We start from the raw sequence: 20,500 nt of genomic DNA, 5'->3' as shown, positions 1-20,500 counted from the left end.
TTGCATCTCTGTGGACACCTTGAACCTCTGAAATTGTTCTGTATCTTTATAATAATCTTGTCCTTTGTGGGGTTTTTTTTCTTTGTGGTCATTTTACATCTCTTGTCACCGATTTGCTTCTCTTTCTAGTCATTTTGTATCTTTGTGGTTGTTTTTTTTTGTGTCGTTGTTTTGTGTCTCTTTGCAGTCATTTCGTGTCTTTCTGTGGTCCTATACAACTCCTGTTGTCATTTTGCACTTCTTTGTTGTTATTTGATTGACTTTCCAACAAGAAATACTAACAATTACTTCAAACAGAGGCTAGATCTTGCTAGATCCATTCAGTAACCCATCCATTACTGTTGGTTCTCATTAGTTTGTCTCTGCATTCACCTCCTGTTTGCACCATAAGATGCTGAACATTGCGATATAAGCCTCAGCCAAGGACTGCAAAATGAACTGACACACATACCTGATATTAAGCTTTGATTTTACCCATGACTAAAATTTTATACAAAATATTTCTGTATATGATTTATCCCATAATTGGTAAACACTGCTTAAAGATAACTACCAATTTTATAGATTCTATTTGTTGGAAAAGTAGTAGTTCTTTTACCAAAGACTACATTTAATGTAAGAAAATGGTAGAATCTCAAAGGCTACATGGTGCACAAAAAAGTAATTGGGATCTCAAAGGCCATCTCTATCAATGCTTTCCCAAAGTATGACTTCATCACTTCAAACCTATCAGAACTAATTCTGTGGCATTATTTAGACATGTATTTAGCTTCATGGATTTGCCAAGTGTTGATGTTAAGACTGTTGTATTCTGAATGGAATATGTAGTATGTAATATATCTGACACTGATATGAGTAGACATTTTGCCTGAGATGTTTTATAAAGGCAACAAAGAATTCTGTTAACATGTAAATAAAGTTTATTTTCTGTTTGGCAAAAGCTATAAAAAAATATTTTTAACCATTAAAAAAATAAACAACATGCACACTCCACAAAACAGTAAAATTTTAACAACAAATCAGCAAACAAGAAAATGTGTCTGGGAATAATTGACAAAGTTAACTTAATAAGACTTTTTCACAACCAAGTATTGCATACTGAAATAAACTCTGCACAACAATTAGTTTGACTGTAACTAAAGAGAGTAATGATTCAGAACATACCCCAGACTCCGACACTAAATAATAGTTACTCTAAATTAATGGTTCTATTGCCTCTGTTTTATTTTTCTCATCCACTGGATCATTTCCTTCCGTTTCTTGTTGCTTTTCATCCAGTTTAATGTCCTGCTCTTCTGCCTCCTCTTTTTTCTCCTCCTCTTTATCAGCAACAGTCATTGTAGCCTCATTCTCTTCAGCTTCATTGTTTTCCTCCTCTTGTTCATCCACCTCCATCACAAGATTTTCTGTCATCATAGTGCCCTCTCCATCATCACTGTTATCCATATGCTCCTCTTCTTGGTTACTGATCAATGTATCCACTGATGGAGGTTGCCAATAATCATATAGCTTGCCCTAAGGGATGAGAATATAGAAAATGAGAATCATAAACTTGTTGATTTTTATTGGAAGACTTTTAATAATGGAGCCTATATCAAGTGACTACTGTCATTATCTATTAGAAGATTAAGTAAAAAAAAAAAAAAAATTATGTAAATAAAGAATTCATGAGTGTGTGTAACAACTGTACATGGAGAGGCCTGGTCCTCTGAAGCAGCATCTGCCACTTGGTGTAGATCCTGGCCACTAGATCTTTTACCTGGAGGAAGAGGAGGAAGGTAGGGGCTGTCAAATAGATGAACATACCGCACAAGAGAGCACAGGGTAATTTGAATGATTGATTGAAACAAAGTCAGCAATGACTTATTATGTCAAGTTACAAATACAATCACACAAAAATTTTCCACTACATGCTGAGCTACCTCTCTCTCAAATTGAATCGAAGGCAACTGGACTTGTATTTGTCTGTGGAAGACGTTTCGCCTCTTATCCAAGCGGCTTCATCAGATAGGATAAGAGGCGAAACGTCTTCCACAGACAAATACAAGTCCAGTTGCCTTCGATTCAATTTGAGAGAGAGATAACTATGACCTGGACGAATGAGAACATTCACAGACATGCTGAGCTACTGCATATACAGCAGAAAAGAGCTGTGCGTTGTTAGCACCATAAACATTGTGGTGCTACAGAGGCAGGCCTGCAAATCATATTCTCCAGACATAAAGGAACATGTTTGGTCCAAAAAAAAACAAAACAAAACAAAAAAATTTTCCAGTGAAAATGAAACGCAAAATGGACCATTCCAACTGAAATTGCAATTACATATCACAATCACAATATCTTACCACAATTATTGCAATATGATTTTTTTGCATATCGTGCAACCCTAATAGGTATTTTTCAGCATTTATAGTGTTTTTTGTGGACAGCGTTATTCCTGTAAGGTTTTGTCCTTTTACCAAAATACCAAGGCTCTGGTCTCCAAGAAATTGAAAAGTTTAGGCAGTACTGCTTATTCTGTAATTTGGTGGAAATTCTGCTTCAAAATTGAGAGGAAGAAGTACATATATAAGAACACTGTGCAAAATTATTAATTATGACCTGAAGTCTGGCTGTAACAGCATTAATTTAATGACACATCTATACAATAAGTACAATATAGTCTCTCAGCATGGTGTTAGTCCAGATGAGCATCAGGAAAATGACTCAAAGAGCTTTTACCTGAGAGTTAACAATGACTTTATTTGGATTTTTGTGAAAAAGGTATGAACTTTAACCGAATGACCTTATGATTGACTTTTCCTCAGCATTCAACACAATCCGTCTCAGGAGTTTCTTTCTAATTGTAATATATATTCCATAATATAATATAATATTCCAACCAATTACATATTGGTTGGAATTAAATTTTATATTGTTCCTGAGGGCACAGTCATTGTAAAAGGTCCAGTAATGTTCACCATGAAATGTCCCAATCACAAAATTTGCATCTGGATCTACATCAAAAATACACACAGATACACACAAATAACTGAAGTTCCTTTTGAAATCATACTCACCTTGCTCCGGTAAAGACATTTCTCGCTCTCTCTGATGTCACACTTGACATGCGTTTCCAGCTCATAGCACAGAGAAAGTAGTTGCTTCTGAGAGCCAGAAAAGAACAAGAGGTAAGTCAATATTAACATCCAGGCAAAAGGCTATCACCACTTACACATGTAAGACCCTTAGTTCCCCTAAAATGACCAGAAAGAATAGGAAAGAATTTAGGAAAAATCATACCTTCTGATGTGCTGGGAAGAACTGAAAATTGGAAGCTTCATTTGCCAAGGTCAGGAGACTATAGCAGAGGTAGTAGGACTGAAACATAAATAAATGGAAAGACATTTGCATCAGAAAACCCCCCTAGAAAATGTACAAATATGAAAACAAGATATATGAAAAACAAGACAAGAAAAATCTAAAATGAATTTTGGGTTGGAACATTTTGAAGCTAAAGGCATTAAGTCTGTGCTCACCTGTTGGTCTAGGATGGCCATGTCCTCTTCTTTATCTTTCTGATTCCTCAGCATGCTTCGGAGAAGGGTGGAGGGTTGCATACAGGGCAGGTATGGCCTCAGCAAGGAGAGCTAAGCATGGCACCACACATTCATTACATTGCAATAATCATTTAATGATTCTAAAAAAAGCTGTAAAGAGTACCTTCACATATTTCAAGTGCTGGCATCTAAAGGAAACTTTAAGTTTAGATTACACTGAAGCAGATTACCTGAAACTCTTTTTCTGCAGGTCTGTAAGTGCAATTTCCATCTAACAGCTTAGAGATCATGGACAGGCTCAAGTGTCGGCGCAGCTGCCTTTACAAAAAAACAAAATTAATACTTTTAATGGTAACTATTATAAAAACAAAAAAAAATCTAATCTAAAATCCAATATTGAAAAAATAATCGAGACAAGCTTAGACACCAAAGGAGAAAAATAAAAAGACTTACTTTCCACGTGTGTTGTCAGGCAGCAGTTGAACTACAAGGCACATGTTGTGGTGGTCATCTGTCAGATCAGTAAGGGCCAGACAGATTCTGGGCAGCTAAAGAGATTTTAAAATAAACTCACAAGAGGCAACAGGACTATAATAATAATGTAGATTTTAAATCATAAATGACATTGGGATTTAAAGGCCAAATAAAACAGCATATGATAATATAAACTGTGAATCTGTCTGAAATTTCTGCAGGTCAAAGATTCAGAGGTATATATGCACTGACCATAGTGTCCCAGTCCCTGATGTTGTTGACAATCTTATACTGTAGCGGATACAGTTCCACACTGGACTCGAGGATGAGCCGTGTGTCCAGGGCCACCCTTCCCACCACAGCTAACAGCAACAGCAGCTCGTCGTCACTGTACGCCCGTGGACACAGACCCATACAGTAAGACAGGTACTAAACACGAGAGAAAAAAAAAAAAAGAGAAAAAGTAGTGAATGATCTGAAAGGTGAACACACATGAGGGCTAACTGTTCGTAGCAGACATCTGTTTCCTATTACATCCCACCTTCAAGATGTTGTTGCAGTTGTGTTCAGGGAATGCGCTCTGTTCCTTGTTATTTGAGGGACTATCACTTTTGATATATATGTCCTCCCTACACAAACACAGAAATTCAGCTTCATGGAATTAAACTCAAATAATCTCAAATTTTTTTTATTTTTTTATTTTTTAAAAAGGGAGCAAAATGTGATCCTTCACACAAGAATGCTACTTACAACAAATCTCCTTCTGTGAACGGAGGCTGCAGATTCTCAAAAGGGAAGAGAGTAACAAACGCAACTCCCATATTCATCAGGACCAGTGTCACATCAGCCAAACTGGGAACCCAAACTTTAAACTGCTGGCTTCCATTTTTCACTGAGGAAGTATGCACACAGAAAAAAAATTGTTAATATGTCTGAACAACGAGTGAGGAAATATCAAAAGCTTGAGGATGAGGAGAACACTGACCTATCTGATAAGCAGCAGTGCAGGCGATGTCACAGAGGGCCTGTAGTATCTTTTCGGATACCATCCTCTCACTATGGACTGACATCATCTGACAAGATCAACAAAGAATAACTGCCAATGTTCAGACATTTGGACAAAAATAACCACTAACATGCTACAGGTGTGTGTGGGGCCTACCTTGAAAAGGAAACGGGTAACCTGAGTTGGACAGGGTGAGCGACAGTCGTAAGCTTCCTGGAACAATCCAATATTTACATGTAATCTCAGTTGAGCAGGACTGGACCTGATAGAGAAAAGGGGAGTGAAAGTGGAGAGAGAAATATTAGAGGAATTAATTATTCAGAAAAGCTGACAGTCTAAAGCTTTGCTAATGGCCAGTAGAAGCTGATATGTTAAAAGAAAATACCACAGTACAAAGTGCTGGATGGAGCAAGCAACATAATAATGATTTCTCTTTACTGTGTGGAGGCTAAGAACGTAGTTTGTGATGAAAGTAGCCGATTAGTTTTCAGGACAACTTCATCAGGACAACAATGTTGGTCAATGGTAAATTTTTAGCTGATGCTCAAAAAGGTCAGAATCAAAATGATTGGGAAATTTTTTTTTTTTAAATGATTCTGCATATCAAACTTAAGTCTTTTTGTCAAGATATGTTGCTATAAACTTTCACATGTAGGCCTACACATAGAGCACAGCTCACCAAAGAAGTGTTTTCTGTGCTGTCCCCTGTGGGTTGACCATGCATTGTCTGAGCTGCAGTGTATCCTGGTTGAAGATCTGGCCACATTTCTCCAAGTTGAACACGACTTCTCCTGGAGGCACTTCCCTGATTGCATTGGACATCAGTGAGTAGCGCTGCAGGAATTCCCTTAGAAACAAATTACAACAATATAGTCATGTGTGATATGACAATATATATTGCATTTGCACAACATTTTGTGTTCTTCCACACAGCATGGAGGCAAATACGGACAGGAAATTTGCATGAAGGCAACACAAACAAACATGGAGAGTAAACGTGGCATAGAGTTCGTAATTCTGAACAGGAGAAGGAGTCCGACCACCCAAGATAGAACAAGGAGGTCATACCTAAAAGACAGGCTACTTCTGTCACATGGATGTAATTTAGTTATAAAAAGACTGATCAGAAAACTGTACTTTGCAAATTATTCCACAACAACTCCCTCAAATTCTGTGACCTATGCAAGAATCATGTCAAACTCAAGGTTTCAAACCCTTCTTCGACATTAGATTCCAGGACTTTTCAAGGACTTTCCAGGACCAAATCACTCAAATACAAGCAGCATAGTGTGAGACACGGATCAAAGTTAATTACGGTTACACTAAAAAATTTTAAAGTGAGATCTAGCAGGCTTTACAGTTGCTCACACAAAAATTAAAAGAGAAAGAGGCTTGAATGTGCATATGCAGACAGTGGCACATAGCCTAATTACTAATGTTAAGCCAATAATAATAATATTAATATTAATAATACATTTCTATATTTGCAAAGAATATCTAAATTCAAGCACTTTTAAAGCCCCATGTTTATTTATATCTATTTTAAAAAAACTTTCAAGGCCTTGGTCCCCCCGCCCCCCTCAAATTCAAAAAATTTCAAGGATATCAAGGACTTGTGGGAAATCTGCAAACAGTGTGAAGAGAGTCTAAGGAAGAGAGACACAAAAGTACAGTTGATTGCTCAAACTAAACCCCAGACTCAGACGTTGCAAGAGGCTTTTGCCTGTAGCACACCACATGGCAAAGAATCACAAAGTTGGAAGGAGATGACGGCTACTGTTGCAACATACACAGTAGAGAAACAGTATGAGTAACGAGTATTGATTTGAGCTTTTGGTCATATCGCATAGCCCTACAATCAAACATAAAAATGCAGATTACTGTTAACTACTGTGCATGGCCTGTGTCCCACTGACAAGGTATAATGTGTCAATGTGCAGTTCTGCAAGTCTTACTGTTGTTCAGTGGAGATGCCCTCCTCCTGGTTCTCCTCAGCCTCCTCATATTCAGCTATCCTTAACAGGTCCTCTTTACATGCCGTTAGAAGCTGTGTCTCAATCTCTTTAGCTCTATAGATATAAAGAATGTGGAAAAAGTTAACTCCTCTAATATTCACCTACTGTGGCTCAAATTAAAAAAGTAATTACTGGGAGTGAAAATTTCTGAATAATATACTTTTTATTGGTGTTTATTTCCTTCAGCATCTGATCAAGGTTGTTCTTATAAAGGCCTGGCTTTGTGGTGGGTGGCAATGGCTGCTGTGGGAAATAACAGATGAAATATAAGATCCAAACAGAAACACAGTTGAGTTTTACATGTCCTTTAGCTCAGCGAGTTGATTATCAGACATTCATAACTTTATGTAGAATAAAGACAAGCCCTTTAGAGCTTACAGTTTTTAACTGGCTGCTGCAATGTCCAGGTGTACTAGGCTCTGAGAAGGCTCCTTTCTCCGGTGTATCTGGAGGCTTAGTAACATGCTCCATCATCTCCTGCAAGGAAAGCAGCTGCTCCTCCTCACTGCTATGTGAGCTCTGGGTTAGATCAAAATCTAATGCAAAGCTCAGGCCAAGATCAAGTTCCACATCTATGGGATCCTCTTCATTCACCTGCTTTCTACTCACTTCACTGGCCTGTCTCCCCAGTGATGGAGACTGAGAACAATGGGATGTAGAAGTTTGTTGAGAGGCAGCTGTGTTGGTCTCTAGAGTCACTTTGTTAGGAAGGCGAGATGCGTGTTTATCATCAGATTTAACACTCTCTTCCTTAAGCTGCCGACCTGAGGAAGTGATGGGACTGTTTTTGAGTTCCCTGTCTTTAGAGTAAGGGGGCTTTACATTTTCAAGGTTTACTCGCTCTAAAGTTACAGTTAGCATGGGGATTTGTGGGATACCTGTTGAGGAAGAAATTTCAGTGTCCACTGCATAAGGAGAACCAGTTACTTTGGAGTTTGGAGTTTTCTGACATGAGGATCCAGTAACTGGAGTACTGGAGCTGGACGCAGTGCTAGGTGAACAACTTTTCTCTGAGGTGGACGATTTAATCGTTCCCCCATCTGTCTTTGACTTTGTAGTCTTATGAGCAGGACTGACTACATAAGTCATGGGATCAGGGGTGAAGAGCTCATCTGTATCATCAGGGATTACTACAGGTCTTCTTGGGCGGGCAGTTTTACTCCGTTCGGCCTTACGACAGCTCAGAGGACCTGAATTTGGTTTTAAGGCTGATTTGGGAGTGCTGCTGTCCGTCTTTCTGCTCTCCTCCACCTGATTACCTCTGCTCAGGGTCTTGGCTGGTAAGACAGAGGTACTAGGGTGAGTATGACCACAGTGGTGGCTGCCCAGCTGACCATGAGGTAAGCTACTAGTGTCCCTCTGGGGAACATCAGTGGATAAAGTGCTTGATTTACTCCTTTTATCATTGTCCTCACTTATTTTCTTCACACTTTCTTCAACAGTCTTTGAAGGTGATTTGAACTCTTTTATCTTCACAATATGATTATGAGTGGAATTAATATATGCCTGCTTTGCCCCCACTGATGGTCGTCTCTTTATGCAAGGTTTTGGTGACAGTGATGCACAGGATGACTGGGCAGGTTTAAATGTGGACGACAGTTCCAAGCACGTTGACTGGCCACATGCCGGCTCCAAGCACAGATGGCTATCAGTGGTTTCAGGTGGCAGTTCCAAGACTGAAGGCTGGCTTGATGACGACACTAGTGAAGTGCTGACTGAGCTGCAAACAGTGGGTTTTGGTGTCTGTGCTTTGCCAGAGTTTGTACCCTGAAGACACATTTTCTTGGCATTGTCATCAGAGACCTCAAACTCCCTGCACCTCTTCTGTGATGAGCAATTCAAGTCCACTGTTGATGACAGAAAAAGGCATAAATAATACATTTCCTTTTATCATCATTTCAGTCATTAAAGAAAACAAATATTTGATGGTTGTAGAACTCCATATCAAAGAATTTGCTGCTTTTTTGTATGTAATGTTTTAGTAAATTGATGCTCTTTGGCCTTTAGACTGTTGGTCAGACAAAACAACATATTTGATGACATCTTAGGATGTAGAAAACTGTGATAGACAAATTTCACTATTCCATAATGTTTTACAAATCAAACATTTATGTAATAATCAGCAGATAACTCAATGAAAATAACCATTAGCTGCAGACCTGATATGTGCCAATTCAAGATTTCAAAATTAAAAATAAAAGATGGATACAACTGCAGAGCCAACAAGATGACAGACTGCAGCTTTTTGAGTAAGAAGTGGATAAGTAGAAAAATTAGTAGGTCAGAATCTGCATGCGACCCACACAACAAAAAAAAAAGAAATAATAAAACTATTTTGTAGGAGACAATGTGTACTGACCTACAGGCATCATATTTGAATTTATGATTCAAATAACTAGAGAAGGGAAAAGAGCAAAAAGTCTGTGCATAAATTGAGTAGATGACAGTACTTTGACAGTATTACCTGGAATTGACTTTTCACTTGAAGGTGTCTGTTTAAGTTGCTGGTCCTAAAAAAGAAAGCAAAGTGACTCCTTAAGAAGCAGCTTTCCTTTAGTGAATTTTCAAGAGCAACGCAAGCATTGCTATGTATCCCATATAACTGAAGACAGAGCTACACGTGGATCACTTGCTAAATTAAAAAACAACTAGCTGTTCCTGTTCACACCAGTATGTTTACAAGTGACCAGTTAAATAAATATCAATTGACTCATGTAACACCTAAAGAACAAATGCTCTTTAACTTATCCAAGACTGACCAACCAACCAGCTGTAGCCTGTTCCAGACCTCTAAATGACTGCTAACATGTCCAATAGGTCTGGTATTGTGTTTACTGACTGCTGTGTCCCTAGCTTGAAAAACAACCAAGTCAATAAGAGCTTTCTAAGCAGGATTAAAAATGGGACATCATCTTCTTGTGACAGACAAAGAAAAGTGGCAACAAACATTGATGAGATCAACAGATACGCATGTTGTTGTAAGCCTACTTACAAAAAGGTAAAAGACTTAAACTGTCGTATTTCTTTGATCGACATGACATACATTAAGTTACCTGCGCCAAGCAAACACTATCGCAGCTTCCGTGTTTATTGAGGTTGGTGGAATGAATACATCCCTTCCTTATGATTGGTTAGCAACAAAATTTCCCCAAAAGAAAACAGCTAATATGACACTGATGTCCGACTGAATAAGGAGGTGAAACAAAATGTCAATCCAGTCTGTTTATAAGGCTAAATCAACTGCATCTTAGTTATAAAAACCCTATGCAAAGGCTGAGATCAAGACACCATTCTCTCCCCAAGTGAGCATTACCTCCCACCATGTGAGATGGCCCTCAACCATGAGGAGACAAACAGCTCAAAATCTTTAACTAAAACCCTAAATGAATTGATGTGTCACTTATCATATAACAAACTTTACCTGGTAAGGTGCTACAGGGTTGTGCATGTGTAAACTGGAAGCACTACTTCTGTCCGAGGACATGTTACTCAGAGAAGGCTGGTAGCCTCGTCTGGAGCAGTGGCTGTTACCAGGACTCAAGCACTCCAAGTCTGAGAGGGGCCGTGGGGAAACTTCTTGAGCTGCACTGGTGTTGAGTGATGGGGTCACAGGGGGCCTGTGCAGCTGGATGGTAGGTATGAGACTCCTCACATTGCTGGATTGAGCCTAACAGAGTACATGCCACAACAATTCAGCATCACATGACTGCTGTAGTACAGGTCATAAACAAGACACTAAACAAAACTAGGTTTCACTAATGGCCACATTAAAGAAGAGAAAACAATACCTTGTGTGATTCTTGACTTTTTGCTGTTACATCTTTACTTCCTGAATAAGACAAAGTGACCATGGGTTCCGTTACTTGATGTCCCCTTATGTGGAAGGACAGGGTGCGGTTGCTTAAATCCTTCATGAATTGTGGGGAAGCATGGTGACTGATACTGGCAGGCGAGGGCTGCAGCCTTTTCACTGAAGTATCAATGTAAGATTGGCTTCCTGGGACAAGTTGTGATGAGCAGAAAGAGTCTGAGTGTTGAGCAGAGTGCTGTGAGGGACCCAGTCTGTCCCTTGGTGTGTGATGAGGCCTATGTGTTGGGATTCCAACATTAGTTGGGCTGCCTACATTAAACTCTATCGAACGGACTGGTCCCATGGCATGAGGAGGTTGCCGTGGTGGACCCAATCTGTCCCTGTGGCACAGCTCAGGGCTTTGAAGTGGCAACACTCTCCTTGGTGGTGGGAGAGAAAGCCGGTTAGGGACTTGAGAGGGCTTCATTGGAGTCTCCTGATTAAAAGATGAGAAATGAGGTAGCGAGCGCTCCTGGAGTGCGAGGTCCTTCACTAAAACACAGAGGAAACAAGACAAAACATGCCATTGAGTGCTCATGTGTGAATAGGGATGAACATGTTGTCACTTCAGGGTCCATGATGCCTATAGCTGTGGCTCATCCATCAGTCATTTTGACAAAGTCCTGAATTTTCTTAATCCTACACATAGGAAAGTTTCATGCATTTAATCTTTTATACTTAATTACGGTGACCCTGAGGTTCAAAACACAACATTTCACAAAACACAACAACATTTCAGATTACAGAACTACTGGGTCAACACTTATTGTTTGTGATTGGACAGAAATCAATTCCAAATTTATTCAATGGATGTGTTAATGTGGGTTGGTGCAACATTAGATCAGTCCTAATTCTTCCAAGCCTGCTTTCAGGATTCCATGGGACATTTTAATGTCAAATGTCAAAAGCATAGTCTTCTTAAAGCTGGCCGCCCAGCTAAACTGAGTAATCAGGGGAGAAGGGCCTTAGTAAGAAACATGACCAAGAACCTGACGGTCAGTCTGGCTGAGCTCCAGGGATCCTGTGTGGAGATAGGAGAAACTTCCAGAAGGACAACCATCACTGCAGCACTCCACCGATCTGGGCTTTATTCAATTCAAAGCATGTTTGGAGGAAACCAGACATGACACGTAGAACTGGTTGGCACCTGAGCTAAATTTCAAGTGTCACAGCAAAGGGTCTGAATACTTATGTCAATATGATATTTCAGTTTTTCCTTTTTAACAAATTTGCTAAAAATTCTAAAATTCTGTTTTCACTTTTTTGTTATGGGGTATTGAGCTTAGGTTTATGAGGGGAAAATGTAATGTTTTGACTTTAGCTTAAAGCTCCAACATAACAAAATGTGAATAAATGGAAAGGGTCTGAACACATTCCAAATATCAAGAATTACATCATATGGTAAATACTGTGCACTTACAGAGCCCTTTTCTAGTCATATCGACTACTCAAAGTGCTTTACAGTGCTTGCCAAATTCACCCACACATACATATACATACACTGATGGAACAGCCACCAGGGGCAATCTGGGGTTTAGTATCTTGCCCAAGGATTCCCATTGCACCTCAAGTGCATATGAATGTCGTTAATTAAAGTATTCCATTTGGATTTCAATCTCCTGTTCCATCCTTTGAAACTCAGTTTAAAATTTGTCAAAGGACATTGCTAAGAGTACACAATAGAAACAGGAAACCACATCGAACTGTTGCCAGGGACTTGGATACTGTCCAATCACATAAAATAATTGTTGTCCCACCTTTACCATAATCTGAAATGTTGGTGTTTTGTGAAATGTCATTGTGTTTCCTGAAATGCTGTGTTTTGCACCTCAAGACCACCGTACTTAATGGATAGACTAATCAGTGAACTTACCTCCATAAAGACATTGAGACAAAAACTGATACAGGGCCAATCCAAATACTAATCCTGATAGCATATAATGAACTCAACTATACTGTGACTAAACATGTCCACTTGCTACAAATGCAGGTAAAAAAAAGAAGAAAAAAGTCATTACTTATTTGCAAAATTTTAACATGTAAATACACAATTCTAATATTTGGTCTACACGAATCTGCATAAATGGCATGGATGAAATATAAGGAACACCTCCCATAATCCAGTTCAATTCAACAGCACCACAAAAACTGAACATTACAACATTCATGAAAGTAGGTTTTATAGCAAGGTTCTTGTATTTCAGGTGCATCCAGTAAAAAACAACTTGCTATGCTTAAAAACTGACAGTGTTGCTCCCTCCCTTGCTAGCTACAGAATGAGGTAAAGTGAACAGCACATCGTGATGTAAAGTTAACTAAATACACTGTAAATTCCGAGACATTAACACATGACAACGCAGGACCCACCTTTACTCCTTGGGGAGAAATATTCTCCAAGTGTCCTGCAAGAAGGCCAGAGAGGGGCAACTGATGTTAAATGTGTCTCCAAAACAACAATAATGCAATTCAAATTCAGAATTGGAACTTAGTTACATTAAAGAACCAAAGTGTCGCAGAGGCGTCAAACATAGCGAGGTAATAATAATGATAATGCCTTGGATTTATATAGCGCTTTTCAAGACCGGCAAAAAGCAGACACCTGCCTGTCACTCTCTGTTTGCAACCAGTCACAGCATGCAACGTTAACAACAGCACGAGTCCAGCAACAGCAAATGTTATGAAGCTTCGGGCGGTTATCTTTAACATATTGTTCAGCTGTGTCACTTGAAAATCTCAATCAAAAACTAACGTTGCATTAACAAAAGTAACAACGATATTAGAACTTATTAGCAATGCTTATTCTAGCAAAAAGAAAAATAGCTAAGTAATGCTAGCCAGGAAACTTACATTTTTTTAACATCATGGCAGTGTTATTAATTCTTTAACTTCATGTTGCTAGGCTCGCTTTCAAAACAAACATTGACAGCACTGCTCAAATCTTGAAGAAAAATTATAAGAGCGTTAGTCACAGTGCCTGGCTAATTTAGAATAAAATGTAATATTAGCAAGTCGTTGTTTCAGGAAGTGCCCTTTTAGCTAGCCGGCTAACGCGCTTTCAACTTAGCAATGGAGAGCAAACATAGTCCGTAGGTTTTCTTACCGAGTCTTCCCTTGATTTTCTTGTACCTTTCTCATTTTGAGGATTGAACAGGCTGTCCATAACCAGAGACAGCAACGACAACTGACTGTGTATGCGCTCCAATGTTAAAATCCTGTCAAGAATAACCCCTTCTCCCGCCTGCAATCGCACCGACCAACGTTTCACGCATTGCATTATGGAACTTGAAGTCCAGCTGTATGTCACTTTAAAGCGATATTCCATATATTTCACCGATTATGCCTCTTTTCATTGAAAATAAGTAGACAAACCATAGGGTTAAACTTGATCATTTGTATATTTGATCAAATAAATAATATATTTGTAGAAAAAAGAACACACAAGTAATTAATATAAGAATAAATAAGTGAAAATTATTAAAGATATTTCCCATATTTAACAAACTAATTTTAGATTTTGTTCTCTTGTTAGTCCAAGAAGGGTAGTAAGCATTTCTTTAAAAATCTAATATCTCACAATTGCAATACTACTTTAATCATACTGTTGATAACTACGCCTAACCATTAATACTATTTAGACTAAAAATGGTTAATGAAAAACTTGCCTAAATTTGGTCAGTAAGTAAATATGACTTAACTCAAGTTAATGGTTTAACCAAAAGCTAGATTTGATATTAGTATGTAACTCTAATCACCAGAAAAAAGATATTTATGCATGATAACTATACAGTAGAGAATAAAAGAAAAATGAAGACAAGGCAAGTCAAGCAGGCACACAAGCATTAGATATGGCTACAAGTGCACATTTATTACATTTCAGTTTTCAGGGTACATTTAGCCAACAGAGGAATTTACATTTATTAAAGAAAATGGAAATACTTTAAGACATAATTGGATATTTCATTCACAGACTGCTTGCCTAAAACCACCACTGCTGCCTCACAATGCTGTGAGGCCAGATGTAGGCATTTACTGTAGGAATAGGAGCTGGAGGCACATAAATACTAGGACACCAAGAGGCAAAGACAGACCAAAGATGGTCAAAGAGAGTAACAAATTTAGATGATTTATCTTCGGTTAATTATACTTCACAGTGATATTGTGAACCTGGCAGAGTATAATCCAAATAATGGATTTATCTCTTATGCAGTGCAATACTGAAAGCAAAGTAGGATTTGGCACCATTTCAATTGGAGAAATGTGGTGAAAAATACACATTGTCAGACACAACACAGACAGCGACAACACACAAGGACACTGCAAATATACCATTCACAGGCAAAGACAAGGACTGTTTAGCAGCCCTGACTGTCCCATCCTGCTCTCAAGAGACTGTAAAAACACATCCCTTTTTCAATGGAATGCATCAATTAAATGAAGTGAGATAAAAAATAAGTTGTGCACCTTTTGCAGTGGTCCCTTTTATGTTAACAGGTTTAAATTAAATTATAATAGACAGCAATATCCCTTAGTGAACTGAAAAATAATAATGGTGTCCAGTGCATTTGAAAAACAGTATCTCATATACTGTGAATTTGTATTCAAGTGAATGGGAAAGTGGTCTCAGACTGGGCAATCAGGGCAATATTAAAAGTTATAATGTTAATTGACAATTTTAGCAAAAATTATTTACAATCTCTTGAGAACTATGACTCTTCGGGCCCTAACCATTCTCCATCTACTATCTCTGCACTGTACAAGTAGAGTGAGGTTGCCTTTGACAACAATCTACAGTACACTCTTCCAAAATAAATTAGGATTTAGGAAAAAACACTAATCTGAGGCCAGTTGTCTGGTACAATCTATACCATCATACACAGAGAGGGCTTTACTATCACTTTACTTCTTGGCCTTTCCCTGAGCAGCCACAGCCTCCATGGCTTTGCGTACAGTCTCCTCATCTCCCAGGAACTGCATTGGCTTTACAGGTTTCAGGTTTTTGTCGAGCTCGTAGAGGATGGGGATGCCTGTTGGCAGGTTCAGTTCCATGATGGCCTCATCTGACATTCCTGCAGGTGGAACATACAAACAGAACAGTTATATGATAGTAAGTGAATTTGCACGTTGCTGTGTTCAATAGACATGATATCACTAGATCACCACAACTGTTTGTGGCATTCCTAATTTTTTACCATGATTCTTGAAAATGTAGCATCATTGTGACAGAGTTTAATTAAATGAAAAATTGTATCTTAGCAAATTATTTGACTTTCCCTAATGTCAGACAATTGTTAAAACTGAAGAACAAAAATTGTGACAAAGCAAATAGACCAAGCAAAAATAAATGCATGTCTGTATAATCTTAAAGTCTGACAGTGTCACAATACAAAATATCCACAACTAAAAAACAAAATGATAAATTAAAGTACCATTCCTTAGATTATCTTATGACAAATTACTTCACACTAGTCTTTACACCAGTTAATTCTCAATTAGCAAGTTATGTAGGCCTACAATTCCTACCATTATTAAAAACATTAAAATACTGAAGTAAAAGACTTGCATTGGGAGTTAAAATGAGCTATAAAAGGACCATCCCTGTGGCTTAGTAGTTAGACCATTGACCATGAACCACAATGTCTCCAGCTGGGGACCTTTGCTGCATCTCCCTCATTCTCTATCATCTCTCTCTAATATCACTCTTTAATTAAGGTATAAGAATGCCCAAAACAAACTGAACACGTCTAGAAAAAGCAGCCCTCCATCACCTGCTGAGCAAGTGATGGGAATGATTGCCTAAAGGACACTAATCACAGTGCCACCCACCCTCCAGGTGCTTAACTATCCCCCTCAGGCTGTTTCCATGGGCAGCGATGAGCACCCTCTTCCCCCGTTTGATCTGAGGGGCGATCTCGTCGTTCCAGAAGGGCAGCGCTCGTGCAATGGTGTCCTTAAGGCTCTCACAGGAAGGAAGCTGCTCTTCAGTCAGGTCTGCATAACGACGATCCTGAAGGGAAGACAATCATCATGTAAACAGACCAGAATAAAAAAAAACAGGTGAGAATTGCTTGATCTCTTCAATCTTCTTCAGAAAGTTATTGTACACTTGTTTGTGAACAGAGAGGCCCTGCTGCAAGCTAGCAGTTTCTGTCATGTTAGAGTGATTCTGAATATAAATAAATGCTCCAATGTGAGGTGTATTTGAGTGAAGAGTAAAGCTGTCTATGGGACAGCTACTTTTGTGTGATTCTTATGATAATACTATCAACTTGTTGGTGATCACTTATTGCCTTAGTTTTGATAGCCACTGCAGACCAGTACAGGGTTATTACACCTTACGTCTGACTGTCAGTGCAGACAGACATGATCAGTTTGTTTCTCCCTTGACTGAACTTTGAACTTGAACCTTCCAGAACTCATTCTTTCCAGTCATACATTAACTCACCTTGGACATACTATTAGGTAATAGCATTAGCAAATAGTAAGGGACTACATCTCTAATATATCTATCAGATTTCATTTGCACTGTTGTATGTTTAAGACATTTGGATATTCAAGCTAACCGTGCTGCAGATAAAACAACAGAGACACATGACCTTAAATCCACTGTTTCCACTCCAGTCATTTCTGCTGATTTCATTCATTCGTGGAGACACGGTTTACTGCCTGACTGCAGAGATCTGTTATAGTCATGCCTCCTCTTTGTTATTCCTGTGTGGACTTAGTTGATCAGGATAGTCAAACCATTTCTTTCCCCACAGGCTAACAAAGCTCCTTGGTTTCGTGAATGCACTGTTGATATCATATCTTACCTTGCTGATGATAGTGTAGAAGTCATGGTCTGGGCCCATGGGGGGAGGAGGAATATCAAACGAACGCCTCCAGATCTTCACCTGAGCCTCTCCATGCTTGGCGGCAGTCTCTGCCTTGTTCAGCCCAGTTAGGCCTCCGTAGTGGCGCTCATTGAGCCGCCAGGTCCGATGCACTGGCACCCACATCTGGTCAATGCCGTCCAGGACCAGCCACAGTGTCCTGATGGCCCGCTTCAGCACGGAGGTGTAGCAAATGTCAAACTCAAAACCGGCATCTGATAGAGTGAGAGACACAGGAGTTAAATACATTTTGACTGCAACTGTGAAAAGATAATTCCACTTGAATACTGTGACTGTTTCTTTCAGCCTTGTTTAGTTAGTAAATTCCCCCACACTGCCCTGATGGAACAAGGCTGCACTTGTTGCATCAAAAATAATTTGTAAATGATACCATGAAGAGGGTGAGGAAAAAAGCAACTGAGTCTCAAGCTTTTCTGGAAATACGAGTTACATTTAGCACTGCAGCTAACAACTGTTTTCATTATCAATTAATCAGATTATTTTCTCAATTAATCAATTCATTGTTTAGTCTATGGAATGTAACATAAAAAAATAGTGCATTTACAACTGATTATCAAAATAGTTGCTCAATTTTATTTCAATCCACTCACTGCTGAATGAACTAATGCTTTCAGCTCTAGCTACACTGCAGCCTGGTTTATGGAAGCTACTAGAGGGCCCACGCTCTGTTTATTTCTCTTCTGTGATTCCTCCCCGTACTCCTGCTAAATAAGAACAAGCCAGATGCGTGATGGACATTAAACATAATGGACCCAAAAAATGCAAGTTGCTTTGCTCGAGGGACACACAGATACACTTTCTATGAGAAGTCTCCCTGCGCGCAGGCTACTGTCGCGAGTGACAGGTTCAACAGAGAAACCACATGAAGCAATCACTTCTGCACGTTTGCAAGTCCTCGTATTCACATATTGCCGACGCGCTCGGGGGGCGGTCTGTGGTCTGATGCAGAGGCGATTACGTAATCGTAGCCGTGCATTGGCCTCTACAGCACGTTGGAGATATTACAGTGGATGGTGAGAGAAAACAAGTCGACTGCTCACCTTTCAGGGCCAGTCCACCTCGCTTCGCCTCCTTTTCCCCGGTTTCGCTCAAATCAGCGTCAAACCAGCCGCAGAAGCGATTCTCCTGGTTCCAGTTGCTCTCTCCGTGGCGAATCAGCACTAATTTGTAGGCAGCCATGGTGTGTGATAATATATCGCTTATATGAACGAACTGAACAGTTTTTTAAAGATGGATGCTGGTGAGGTTCAATTGACAACTTCCCCAACCAGAGAAGCAGACAGGTCCACTCGTTACTGTCAAACCGGTGAGGACTTTTATAACGTGGATTGGTTACTCCCACAGTTCCTGGTTTTTACATCCAATGAGATTCCGCTAAAGTACGTCATTTTTTTCAATCCCTCCACCAATGAGAGCGGTGGGCGTGAGCGACAGAGACTGTTCTTGACCTTCATTGTATTCATTGTACGTTATTGACTTTCATTGTGTCTATCTATCTATGTTCACGTGATATAAGAATGCAATTGACAAACTAGACATATAAACATCAAAGTAACTACTTAATTACTTCTTATTACTTACAACAAATTGTTACATTATCACAATGATATTTGATTTGATCATTTGCAAACCCACATCAAAGTTATATAAATCAGTGAACATGGGGCTTTAGACTTTTCTAAATTCCATTGTGACCCTTCAAGGATGCACAGTATAGAGACACAGATTTAGGAAGACAAAAGAAACAGACAAAAAAAACTTTCAGAGGAGCTTTCTAACTGCTCCATGAAAACTTTCTGTGATTAAATTTCTGCATCTTCTCTCTGTGTGTCCTCATCCAACTGCTTTTCTTTCTTTCTTCCATCTCTAGACGGTGAACTTGATGGTTGAACCATTCAACTATAACTGTTATATGTAGTATAGCATATTACCTATAATAAAATTACACATGACCAGCAGTAGCACCATATTAGTGTAACGGTCATGTAATGTGACTTTAGAGCAGTACTAAAGAAACCAAGAGGTGACGAGACCCGGTGTGTTTGCAAGACAGGAGACAATTTAGAACAAGAAAAGTGGGCTGATGAGGGAGGAAGGGATGTGACTCAGTTAAATCTTACAACGCACTGTAAGTGGTTGATTTGTTGCTGAAAGAGGCAGATTTGAGGAGACAGGTTCATATCAGTGATAAAAGCAGACATTACTCAGATTTTTTTTTTGTGTGGAATGAAGTGCGTGTTCACAGTGGGTGTGTTTAGGGGGCAAATAAGAGAAACAAACGTGTTAAATCAATTAGCTTATCTGTAAAGACCGTGTTTTGTTTGACCCTATGTCGCCACCCAGTGGGTAAATAAAATCATTGTTTACAATCTTGAGCTGCAAGAAATGATGTACATTGGATTACTATCTGGACATCTGTGCAATAACTAGCTACAGACTTGTTGGAATTCTCTAGCAGTCAGAGCCACGAAGTCCACCAGAAACCGTCTGTGACTTACATTTGGTTTGGATATCCTGTTTTTTTCTTCTTTCAAATTTTCTTCAGAACTTTGAACATTGTTATTTTGACTTAATTTTGCTTCTGTTACTACCAAACTGTTTTGCATAATTCAGACAATGCATTGTAAATGAAATTTAATATATTAATGCAAATAGTTTTAGTTTTACAATGTCAGGGTTTAAGACACATGTTCTGATTTTATGAGTAGAATAAATTAAGGGGCAAT

The 20,500-nt window shown here is 39.0% G+C and overlaps 2 protein-coding genes across 2 annotated transcripts; both read right to left on the bottom strand.

Annotated features, from left to right (window-relative positions):
• Window positions 1–964: 964 nt before the first annotated feature.
• Window positions 965–14,128, bottom strand: LOC111235154 (SMC5-SMC6 complex localization factor protein 2-like). Its single transcript, XM_022763491.1, has 21 exons — window positions 13,985–14,128; window positions 13,252–13,286; window positions 10,823–11,376; window positions 10,456–10,701; window positions 9,499–9,544; window positions 7,413–8,881; window positions 7,195–7,277; window positions 6,975–7,088; window positions 5,699–5,866; window positions 5,176–5,281; window positions 4,999–5,086; window positions 4,764–4,905; window positions 4,555–4,642; window positions 4,266–4,442; window positions 3,993–4,087; window positions 3,770–3,857; window positions 3,519–3,629; window positions 3,283–3,360; window positions 3,060–3,146; window positions 1,691–1,759; window positions 965–1,515 (listed from the first exon to the last, which is right to left on the bottom strand). Exons 1-21 carry the CDS (start codon window positions 14,017–14,019, stop codon window positions 1,195–1,197), a joined length of 4,200 nt encoding a protein of 1,399 aa, XP_022619212.1. The 5' UTR covers window positions 14,020–14,128; the 3' UTR covers window positions 965–1,194.
• Window positions 14,129–14,728: 600 nt separating this feature from the next.
• On the bottom strand, window positions 14,729–19,092 carry LOC111235366 (phosphoglycerate mutase 1-like). The gene is made up of 4 exons (XM_022763803.1): window positions 18,815–19,092; window positions 17,694–17,968; window positions 16,708–16,888; window positions 14,729–15,950 (listed from the first exon to the last, which is right to left on the bottom strand). The coding sequence occupies exons 1-4, from the start codon at window positions 18,951–18,953 to the stop codon at window positions 15,781–15,783; spliced, it is 765 nt and encodes a 254-aa protein (XP_022619524.1). The 5' UTR covers window positions 18,954–19,092; the 3' UTR covers window positions 14,729–15,780.
• Window positions 19,093–20,500: the final 1,408 nt, after the last annotated feature.

The sequence above is a fragment of the Seriola dumerili genome, unplaced genomic scaffold (genome assembly GCF_002260705.1).
Source record: "Seriola dumerili isolate Sdu_G_001 unplaced genomic scaffold, Sdu_1.0 BDQW01000478.1, whole genome shotgun sequence".
In the NCBI taxonomy this organism is placed as follows: Eukaryota; Metazoa; Chordata; class Actinopteri; order Carangiformes; family Carangidae; genus Seriola; species Seriola dumerili.
The sequence above is the reverse complement of the archived record's forward strand: the minus strand, read 5'-3'. Positions and strand labels throughout refer to the sequence as shown.